The following is an 11,547-nucleotide window of genomic DNA, read 5'->3' on the forward strand; positions in this document are numbered from 1 at the left end:
CCCAAAGTGGTCCAAAATATTCATTAGACCTTGAGCTGATTGGCTGGTCCAAAATCCAAACATTGAATTGGATTGATCCAAAGTATTCATTGGAACTTGTTCATCTGTAATAGTCTAACAGACTCATATCGGACCAGATCAGATTGGACCGACCAACATCTCGTCCATTCCTACTAATAAGCTTCACTCACCTCATTTGTGATTGGTTGATCATGCAACCCCATCCTGTGGCGTAGAATAACCTCTATCTGCTTTTTGATACAATAAGAGTACTTATTCTGAAAGAAATGGGGTTTACAAAAGGAGGGATAGAAAATGATTGCACAGAGCTCTTTTTTTTTCTTCTTTTTAATATCTATAATAAGTGATATGTTCCAAAGATACTCCTACCATCTTTTCTATTTCCTAATGAAAGAAATTCCTTTCTCGATACTTCCTGCCAACTCTTTCTTCGCCTTCTCCAAACCCACCCTGTTCAGAATTATTCAGCAAAAACAAATTTGTAATTTCAAATACACTGATAACAGCAAGAATTCCAACTACACACATTTTTACAGTTGCAATGACAAACCTCTCGTATTCATTCAGGGGACCCAGTGGGTAAATTTCCTCTGCTCCAGCACGACCAAGACGTACCTTGGATGCAAAGAATGGGAGCTCTGTCACCTAAAAAAGGACAAAAGAGGAAGAGGATGAAGCATTATATTTTTCTTTTAACAAACACCCTGCATATACATTTGGAAGTGAAATTAAAAGGTTAGATGTCAGGTAGAAGATGAGAGTCGCATAAGAACCACCTGAGAAGCCACAAAAGAGCACTCTACAATTCCAGCATCACCTCTCAAGCCCCGCAGGCATGCATCTGCAAACTTAGCAGCAGCATATGCCTGCATTTCATTTTAGTATTTAAGTTCACTTCATCCAGTAGGCACAGCATTCATGCAGGGATGAAACACATAAATGGAGTGAGAAATTAAAGAAAACAAATTTACTAACCATTGAGAGTGTTGCAGATCCAGCCCCAGCTTTCGCCTGCAAAGGATGTAAATAATTTCAAGGCTTCTCAATGACTTTATACATGTGTAATAATATTTTTGAATGCAAAATTCAGTGAATTTAAGTGGGAAGCATATTAATCTCATTTTTTCATAAAATATTGTAGAGAAATCATCCGTAGAGTACGGGTGCCCTCTTCTCAGTTGTCATCGTATCTTGTAAAACTCATCCACCAAGGGTATTACATATGTATTCACACCGACACACACACCCAAGACCATTATCAATAGCCATTAAAAAAGTTAAATTGTGTTAGAATCAGAAAATTCGAAGGCTAGAAACAACAAACTGTCCTATGTAAATCATGATGAGGACAGTATTCAATAAGAAACTTGGTGCAGCAGGGAGTTTATTGCAAGCATTATAATGAAAATTGAGATACTGAGCAGAAAGGAATAAAGATGAAATGGAATGACATGGATAGTTGTCCAAGTTAACAATACCCAACAAAATTCATCCAGGCACTGGGTCTGCTGGTACATTTAGCTTGCTATCATATTTACCAAGGCTTCTAGTTTGCTTCTATACCAATATTAACTTAAATCCACAAATTTCCTGCTAAAATATGCAATCTGTAATTGGACCTAATGTGAACTGCACTTCTGCAGGGAAGTTACCGTTTCCTACGGTCAGTACAAATTTTGTGGTTAGAATGAGCAAAGAATAGCGTGAAATCAAATGCTAAAAGGTTAAAAAAAGGCTTGTAGTATGATGGGACTGGTTGAAAAGTGAAACCATAGAAAAAATACATGTCAACAAAGAAATACAATTAGAACTAATTGGTTTAGCTTGCAAAAGACTTATAGGAAAGATTGAACAAGATCACACAACATAAGGAGAATGGAGTGGCAGCACCAAATTTAAATCATTAAGGGAATTAGATCAACGTAAGATAAGAATAACACTTCACGCAAAAGTCACAAGGTACCTGTTGGTCTAGATTTTTTGGATTTGAAATACATCAAATTAGCTCAGTTAATTCTGGAATATGAATACCCTCATAATCAGTACTCTTTCCCCAACTATATTTTACATTTCTATAATGTATATACTACTACTGTATTCTTATACAGTCTAACAATTAAAAAAACATGATATAATATCTTGAGCTGAAATTCTGACTTGAGTTGCTATTCTGGGACTGCCAAGTGGAACCAATTTTCTGAGTCAGCAAACTATGAAATTTTCGTTCAGTCAGCCCAGAGAAACTGCATTGCCAATATCAATGTTACCGGGTCCTCACTCAGATAGAAATTTGGAATGCGGAAACCATATCAGACATACTGGGCCTCCATTCAAAATTTTACATATTCAATAATATTCAGACATATTTGGGCAATAGTGAAATGTATCATCTTAAATCATTTATGTAATATTGAAAAAATGGCCATAGATAAGATACTAACAGAATGAAACTGGTCACTGTATAAGTTATCCTTTCAAAACTGATATCAACCAACTACACTTGGCTCGAACAAGACCAAGAAAATTCCAATCTCAACACATCTTTGTTGGGTAACTCCCCCCCCCCTCTGTGCCCTGAATTGATGGTGTTTACTTTTGTGCTGGCTAAGATGGCCTCTAATCTCTAAATTATTTTTCCAGACACACTATGTATGACACTCCACACAAGAGTTAGAATGCTTTTTACCTCAAGTACTTCTGTTCCCCCATTGTGAAAGTGGTCTATCAGGTAGTTGATTTTGGCTAACCCCCCATCCCCCAAGTACTGAACTGGTGGTATTTAGTTTTGTGTGGGCTGAGATGGCCTCCAATCTCTAAGTTGCTTCTCCAGACACAGTGTATGATGCTCCATAGAAGAGTTAGAATGTTTTTACCTCAACTACTTCTGTTCCCCCATTCTGAATGCGGTCTGTCAGGTATTTGATTTCTTCCTGAGTGAAAGAACATGGAGGCTTAACCTGCATATATTAATCAGAAGTTGGACATATGTTTGAGGGGTAAAATATGGAACATAAAGAAAAATCAGAAGATATCCTAACAAGCAAACAAAACATGTTGGAATTTTAAAACAATTTCTCTTGAACCTGTGACAGAAGAGGTAAAATTGTAATTCCTGCATGGCCACCAACAACTGGAACATCAACTTCCCTAGGATCAATTCCTAAAATTTCAGCCTGAAAGAAAACCCGAATATTAATAGAAAATGGATAACTTAAAACACCAATAATGTGGACCATAGAAAACAATACTGCATATTAAATGATGATAGGGCTGCAACTTGGATAGCCTCGAGTTGAGCATTTGTTAAAATTTGAATTGGCCCAGCCTGAGGAGCCAAGCCTCATGCTGTGTAAATTCAAGTCAGGAACCTGACTTGTACTCTTAAATGATGATGCTCTTACTTGACATTGTACAAGCCATCGCACAGATGATTTTGCAGGTACTAAGATGAAATATCTTGCAATTGATAGTCCTTAAAGAGGTGTGATGTAAGCAATTAACCATCTATTGTTTGCTTGTATCATCACAGAAAACATACAACATGAGTTGATGGTCCATATAAATGGAATTAGTTGGCTATCAAGATTTCCAGTTGATAAAGACTTGATGTTCCCCCTCTAATGTAATTCACAGTAATGATGTGGGGGAAGGGCTAATAATAGAATGAAAAGCACACAAAGCAATCTTGTTATCAACTGCTATAATAAGGGGAAATATACTAAAATTTTCCAACTGCCAAGATTAAGAACAAAAATAGCAGCACAAAATTAGCAGAACATACCACAAAAGTATTGGCTCTAACAACATCAAGCATTGTAACTCCCAAAAGCCGCTTAGGATCAAAGGTGCCAGCCTTCTTGAAAACCTCTGCTGCAATTGGAACTGTAGAGTTGACAGGATTGCTGATTAAGTTGATGATAGCGTGAGGACAGCACTTAGCAATCCCTTCACAAAGGGTCTTAGCAATTCCAGCATTGATCTTGAAGAGATCATCCCTTGTCATTCCTGGCTTCCTGGGTACACCGGCCGGAATTATGACCAGGTCCATCCCAGTAAGAGCGCTCTCCAGTTGCTGCTGCCCCAGAAAACCACGCACCTGAATGGAACAGAAAAAATACAGTTATAAAGGAAATAGATATTTAAAATGTTATCAAGATTGAAGCTTTTAATAATGAGGAGACTGGATGCTACATGAGTCAAATCATGTTATTTTCTTTTATTTTTCAATAGCTTTTGTCATTTTTTGGTAAACTTTAGCATTTGAACCAGCAATTTGCTGATCTAAAAACTAAAAAAGGAGTTATTTTTGCCAGTTGTAAGAAGAAATAAGTTCAACCTTTGAAACCCTGAAATAACACCATCTATCGATTTTCTTAAAACCCAGAAACAATCTGGTTTGGATGGTGAGCTTGTACTCTCAAATTAACAAGACTATTTCACTACATGAGTTTCCAAAACATTTCACAACAAAACCTCTTCAATGCCAAGGTTGATACCTGAATAGAAGCGTATAACTGAAAACCTCCTAGAATCCAGACGCAACATAACTAATACCGTTGGTCCAAACTCGAAACTCAAATTCTATAGTCAAGACTCAAATTATAGAACCTGACGAAAGCGTAAGGCTTCAACCCCAGAGCGTAGAATAAACAATAAACTAGGAGAAGATCCACTATTGTATGAGCTTTTAAAAACCGATGGAATCCCAGCAGGAAAGATGTCCGAAGTTTGAAATTTTCAAGAAAAAGAAAATATAGAAAGAAGGTTGATAGAAGAAAAATTACCACAGCACCAGTGTCCATGTGACTAACGTCTGCTGTCACACCGGGAGAATTGACAACATCGTAGAGATGGAGGACAGACACCAGTGGATTCATCTTCATCAACATTGCAAGAGGTTGGCCAATGCCTCCAGCCGCACCGAGGATAGCAACCTTAAATCCAGGCGCACCACCTTTCGCTCGGCAATTTGCTCGCCTCAGAATGGAGCTTTCTTCCATCTTCCAAAATAGGAAACCAAGGAACTTTTTCAGATGTTATCAAAAGGGTAAACTTTGTAACATAAAGAGCTCCACCTTGCATCGAAGGATGAGGAACACTGAATTCCAAGAAAGTTTCTATACAATGACTTGAGCTCGTTATCCATTGTTCAAATACTTAGCTAATGTCACCATTACTAAAGAAAAATCCCCAAAGAAAGACATGAGAAATTCCTTAATTTACCTAAAGAACATATAATTAAACATATCCAAGATCGGTAGAAGAGAAAAGAAACCAAATTCCAAAAAAGAAGAGAATTCCGTAAGAGGGCAATGAAGAAGAGAGTAAGACCTGGAGATTAGAAGAGCGGATATGAGCAGAGATCCTTGCAATACGTTGATTAACGTCAGCGCTGGATTGCATCTTGGCGTGTCACTGAAGAATGAAGAAGAACAAAGCGAGAGAAGAGTTGTCAGTATATGACAGTAGCTGGGTTTTATCGGAATGGAAGGATATGATAAGAAAGAGAGGGAGAGGAGTACGAGGCGCCCAAGCTGACGTGAAGAGTGATTGGTGATATATCGTAAAATTTGTGGAAACTGAAATTCCTTTTTAAGGGAATCCTTATCTGTTGCGTTGTGGTTCTCGCAATTTCCTCCGCCTTCCAATCCTCTCTTCTCCACTTCTTCCCCATCTCTGTTAATTCCTCTCTCTCTCTCTCTCTCCTCTCTCTCTCTCTCTCTCCTGGACCGAAGTGAGGAGTAAATAAATCCATCCATCATCTGCACTGTACATCTTGGATTAAAATGGTGCAATAGTTATGGACCCACCAAGAATCAGGGTTACAAACGGATCAAACGGAATAAAATATTAGGCAGATCTCAATTTGAATCGAATCCGTCTAATTTATATCGGATTCAAATCGAATTCGAATTTCAATAGGATATTAAATAGTATAAAAAAGTAAATTAAAAATTTTATTCTTTTAAGCCTAATTAAAAATATTTGGTGTTATTAATAAAATGATTTAATACTATATTTCATGAAAAAAATGCAATGTTTTTGAACCACCGTTGACCCGGATGGTTGGACCATTCAGCCTGGGTATTATTTGGGCAACTGGTTCCATTTTACTCCCTTGGTCAAAAACTGTTGAGTTGGTCAACGATTCATTGACCCGAGTGATCGAACTGCTGACCCGTTCAATGATCTTTTGTTATTTTTTATTTTAATTATTTTTTATATTTGTTTAATTTTTTATCAGAATGAACTGTTGGTTCAAATCAGATGGTCAAACCATCAAATCAGAAACCGGTGGCCAATACAATTCCGGGTTTGAGTCGTTTTTTAAAACATTGATGAAATGAATTGAACTTGGATTATATCAAATTTAAAATAGGATTATATTAAAATGGTTTTAATAGTATATTCCATTTGGATTATATCAAATTTAAAATAAGAGTATATTAGAATGGTTTTAATAGTATATTCCATTTGGATTATATAAAATTTAAAATAAGAGTATATTAGAATGGTTTTAATAGTATATTCCAATTGGATTATATCAAATTTAAAATAGGAGCTATACTAAAAAAATAATAAAAAATTCAAATAGCTTAGGAGTAGATTCATATTTGATTCAATTATAAATAGGGGTGAGCATTATTCGGTTAAAACCAAATATTTTGGTTTTGGTTTTTCGGTTTTTGGTTGATTTGGTTTTGTAAAATTTCGGTTTTTGAATTAATCAAACTTTATTATCTATAATATATATTAACATATAATACATATATAATATGTATAAAATATATTATGTTATGTACTAAAATATAATAAAAAATTGAACAAAAAATTTTAATTTTAATTATTTTGTTTTCGATTCGATTTTTCATTTAAAATTTTGGTTTTAAAAAATTTGATTTATTTAATTCGATTTTTAACAGAATAAATCGTTTGCTCGCCCCTGATTGTAAACAGATCAAATTCGAATCACCTTGAATGGGACCACAATTTTGAATTCGGACCCTATTTGCAGTCGAAGGTATCTGTGCTCTTTCCAATTAGGAAAAAACAACTAATTCTCAACCAAAATAAATAAATAAACACTTTATCCACGGAAAGAACCCTGCCTTGGGCCTTCCAAATCTAAGTTCGTTACGATACGTTTCAACTTTCACTTAACCTTTTACCTTTCGCTTCAGTATTACAAGGTGAATATGTGGAGTCCGGATTTCCTGCCTAATTCTTTACATGTCCGGATTCACACAATAAATAACGTATATATTGTGAATAGAATTCTTATGGGCAAGGTTAAATAAGAATTCAGCTAGCTGACTGAATTGCTTATTCGTTCGGTGGAATCTCAGAGTAAATAAACAATATATACGCTACGGCCTACGAGTCGTCTTTTCCCTCCATCTCTGAATAAATAACAAATAAAGGGGATGGGCCTCAGCCTCATGCGTGGTAACTGGTAAGCTCTACGTCTCTAACAGCTACCCAATTAGGATAAGAGAAATGATGTCTCCACCATGATTCCAATTACGAGGTCGTAAGGTCTTATATGGTGCCAATCCATCATTTTCCAGAAAACATGAATGAATGAATGCTCAGTTACAAGTTTACTACTTACAAAAGCCAATTTAAATCTTGAGTTCTATTAGAATTTATATAAAAATAATGCTCTTTATTATTAGTGAGGTGTAATACAGAAGGGGTTTATATAAAGAAAAAAAGAAAATACTAACAAACTCATAACTAATTCATAACTAATCTTGGTTAGCCAATCTTGGCTAATCGTGACTAACTTTGTTAGGTGCTGGTGTTGTCTTTGATAGCCCCCCTCAAGCTGGAGCATACAAATTTTGAATGCCCAGCTTGTAGATTGAACTATGAAATGAGTGAGGTGGCAAGGGCTTAGTGAAACAATCCGCTAATTGGTCTTCAGAAGCTATTGGCATTAGGTGAATCAGACCAGCTTGCAACTTTTCCCGTACAATGTGGCAATCTATGTCAATATGTTTTGTATGCTCATGAAAAACTGGATTACGAGCAATATGAAGTGCTTATCGATTGTCACAAAACACAAGAGCAGGGGCAACCCGAGGAATCTGCAAGTATTTCAATAAATAAGTAAGCCATTGAACTTCACATGTAACAACAGCAAGTGCACGATACTCGGCTTCAGAGGAAGATTTGGAAACAGTTTGTTGCTTCTTCGATTTCCAAGATATCAAACTATCTCCCAGAGAAAAACACAATGGCCGGTGATAGATCTCCTGGTATCAGGGCATGAAGCCCAATCTGAATCTGAGAAGGCTTTCAACTGTAGAGATGATGAAGTAGAGAAATACACTCCTTGGCCGGGACTTGCTTTTAAGTATCGAAGAATTCTATGCGCGGCTTGCATATGAAGATCTGTAAGGCAGTCCAAAATTTGAGAAAGATGTTGGACATCAAAACAAATGTCTGGCCTTGTATTGCATAAATAAATTAATTTTCCAACTAATTTTCTGTATGAGGTAACATCTGGTAAAGGGGTACCAGTATCTTTATCAAGCTTTTGAGAGGTAATCATAGGAGTAGATACTGGCTTGTTGTTTATAAAAATTGTTTCCTCTAAGAGATCAATCACATACTTCCTTTGGCTGAGATTGATGCCAGTCGTGGATCTGGCAACTTCTAAGCCAAGAAAGAATTTGAGTTGGTCGAGGTCTTTAATTTTAAAAGTATCATGTAAGAATTCTTTGACTTTATTTATCAAATCAATGTTATCACTTGCCAAAATGATATCATCAATATAAGTTAACAAAGCTAAAAAATGAGAACCGGTTTGTTTTGTGAATAGAGAAGTATCAGAAACTGTTTGAGTGAATCCTTGAGACAACAAGGCATCAATGAGTTTTTGATTCCATTGTCTACTTGCCTGCTTGAGACCATAGAGGGACTTAGTTAATTTGCATACTTTAGAAGGATCAGATGTTTCAAAACCTGGGGGAAGGGTCATGTAAACTTCTTCATGTAAGTCACCATGTAAAAAGGCATTGTTAATATCCAGTTGATGTAGATGCCAATTTTTAATAGCTGCAACGACAAATAAAGTTCTAATAGTTGTTATTTTTGCAACTGGAGAAAAAGTATCAAAATAATCAATGCCATTTTGTTGAGTATAGCCCTTGGCAACTAATCTAGCCTTATACCTTTCAATGCTGCCATCAATATGATACTTGGTTTTGAAAACCCATTTGCAGCCTATAGGACGTTTTCTTATAGGTAAGTCGGTTAAAACCCAAGTATTATTTTGTTCTAATGCTTTGATTTCAAGTGTCATTGCATCCTTCTAGCATTGCAATTTTATATCCTCATCGTAAGTTCTAGGATCTTTGGTTTGGGAGATTTTAGTAGCAAAGATCCTATGAGAAGAAGATAATTTGTGAGTGGAATAGGTAGAGGATATGGGGTGAGGGTTAGAGGTTTTGAAAATAGAATTGGCTTTAAGATTTGGTATTTGACAGTGATATTGGTCAAGATATGATGAAAGTGTATGAGGTCTAAATGATCTTTTAGGTTGAGTTTCAGGATGTGTACTTTGTATGGCATCTGGCGAAATGTTAGTAGAATAAGATGAATCAATGGTTGTATTATCTGAAGTGGTAAGAGGTGGTGACGGATTAAGGAAAGGAAAATTAGTAGGTAAAGATGTAAAGGAATGTGGAAAGGGTTCTGCTAAAGGAACTCCATATTCTGTTGGTAGAACAAAGTATGAATTATCTGTTAAAAGGGGATTAGAGTAAAAAGGGAAAGAGTATTCATGAAAATGAACATCTCTTGAGATAATAACCTTCTTAGTTCTGAAAGTATACAGACGAAAACCTTTAGTTGTAGAAGGATAACTAAGAAATATACAGGATCAACTCTAGTATTAAACTTGCTTCTATTTGTATCAAGCATAGAGGCAAAGCAAAGGCATCCAAAAACTTTCAAATGATTAAATGAAGGAGCAGTATGGTAAAGAAGTTGAAGTGGAGTTTTGTTTGAAATGATTGGGGAAGGAGTTCTATTTATTAGATAGACTGCATGAGAAATACAATCAGACCAGAAGGAAAGGTGAAGTTGTGATTGAAACCTGAGAGCTCTAGCAACATTCAAAATATGCTGGTATTTTTTCTCAACAATAGAGTTTTGTTGAGGAGTATATACACATGTAGTTTTATGAACAATACCTCTTGAAGCATAAAAAATCAGGCATGTTAAATTCTAAAGCATTATTAGATCTAATACACTTTATTTTTGCAGAAAACTGAGTTTCAATCAATAAACAAAAGTTTTGAATATGTTGTATAGCTTCAGATTTAGTTTCAATCAAGAATCTTATATCTACTCTTGTCATCAAATATTGTCAAAAGATATTTATGTCCATAAAATGAAGGAGCAGAAAAAGGATCCCATGTATCAATGTGAATCAAATCAAAACAGTTTGCAGAAGTAGATTGGCTGATGGGGAATGAAAGCTTTCTTTGTTTGGCATAGTGATCCAATTCTCTCAAAAGTTTCAATCGAGTATTGGACAAATGCCCCATCCTAAAATGCCATATATCAATGGCATTAGGTTTATTACAAAAGGGAATAGAAACAGAATTACAAGTAATGAAAGAATTACAAGAAACAGAAGGTAGGACAAGCCTATAGAGGCCATTAACCTTTATAGCTAGTCCGATCATCTTCCAGTGTTGATGATCCTGGAGGATACAAAGATTGTGTTGAAAAATGAAACAATAAGGATATGAATCAGTAAGCTTGCTAGTAGATATAAGATTAAAAGAAAATTGAGGTATATAAAGAACATTATGAAGTACAAAATTGGGAGAGAATATAACAGTTCCTATGTAAGAAACAGAAACCTTTTGATTATTGGGTAAAACTACATGTGTATTTGTGACAGGTGTATAGGTTGAAAAATTGGATAAGCTATTGGTTATATGATCAGTGGCACCGCCATCAAGAATCCAGTGCGTTTGATGAGACTTATTATCATCAATAGGAGGAATCTTGTTGTTTGCCATGTTGACTTTAGCAGAAAAGCTTGATCAAATTGAACTAATTTTTGTGAAATCGATGTATGCAAGTGGAAGACCAAAGGAAAATTTTATGAGAAAAGAAAATTCTGTCCAAGGGCTTCCACTGATGTATGCAAGTGGAAGATCGAAGGGGTGCCGATAATCAAAATAGGCAACGCCAAGAAAGCCTTGCCGAGATGATCCAAATGAATCTTGATCTAGAGGGACCTGTTGAAAGGATCATATAAGTTTTTCTAACACCAAAAAAAAAAAGTTAAGCAATTATATATACACAGATAACGGCAAGAAGTAACGAGAATTAATGGACATCACATTAATTGTGGTCTATAATATTTCCAATATGAAATTTTCATGCTTCTTCTGAACCTACTAGCATGAGGAAGATATAGAAGGCTCTGTATTGGTTTGTCAAAAAAAAAAAACCTCCTTAGAATTATCAAACAAAGAAGAAGAACAGATCACACTTTAG

The 11,547-nt window shown here is 35.6% G+C and overlaps 1 protein-coding gene across 2 annotated transcripts; it reads right to left on the bottom strand.

The window, feature by feature from the left end:
• Positions 1 to 228: 228 nt before the first annotated feature.
• Positions 229 to 5,782, bottom strand: LOC148851280 (malate dehydrogenase, glyoxysomal). 2 transcript variants are annotated; one of them, XM_088943562.1, is made up of 10 exons: positions 5,544 to 5,782; positions 5,353 to 5,436; positions 4,806 to 5,021; positions 3,803 to 4,117; positions 3,105 to 3,194; positions 2,895 to 2,978; positions 997 to 1,032; positions 798 to 887; positions 572 to 666; positions 229 to 471 (listed from the first exon to the last, which is right to left on the bottom strand). In XM_088943562.1, the coding sequence occupies exons 2-10, from the start codon at positions 5,422 to 5,424 to the stop codon at positions 399 to 401; spliced, it is 1,071 nt and encodes a 356-aa protein (XP_088799688.1). In that variant the 5' UTR covers positions 5,425 to 5,436; positions 5,544 to 5,782; the 3' UTR covers positions 229 to 398. The 2 variants fall into 2 exon arrangements, with proteins under 2 accessions (XP_088799688.1, XP_088799687.1); XM_088943561.1 differs by lacking the exon at positions 5,544 to 5,782 and having other exon boundaries at positions 5,353 to 5,537.
• Between the last annotated feature and the right edge of the window lie 5,765 nt (positions 5,783 to 11,547).

This window comes from Nelumbo lutea, chromosome 5, assembly GCF_056320005.1.
Source record: "Nelumbo lutea isolate HS-2025 chromosome 5, American lotus-T2T, whole genome shotgun sequence".
Classification (NCBI taxonomy): Eukaryota; Viridiplantae; Streptophyta; class Magnoliopsida; order Proteales; family Nelumbonaceae; genus Nelumbo; species Nelumbo lutea.

What these genes read in the sequence shown, in the direction of transcription:
- LOC148851280 (XM_088943562.1), bottom strand. Translation starts at nt 5,424, where the DNA reads ATGCAATCCAGCGCTGACGTTAATCAACGTATTGCAAGGATCTCTGCT. An exon ending in ACATGGACACTGGTGCTGTG is followed by an intron (nt 4,118 to 4,805) that starts GTAATTTTTCTT and finishes TGTTCCATTCAG; the next exon opens with GTGCGTGGTTTTCTGGGGCA. An exon ending in GATCTGCAACACTCTCAATG is followed by an intron (nt 888 to 996) that starts GTTAGTAAATTT and finishes AATGAAATGCAG; the next exon opens with GCATATGCTGCTGCTAAGTT.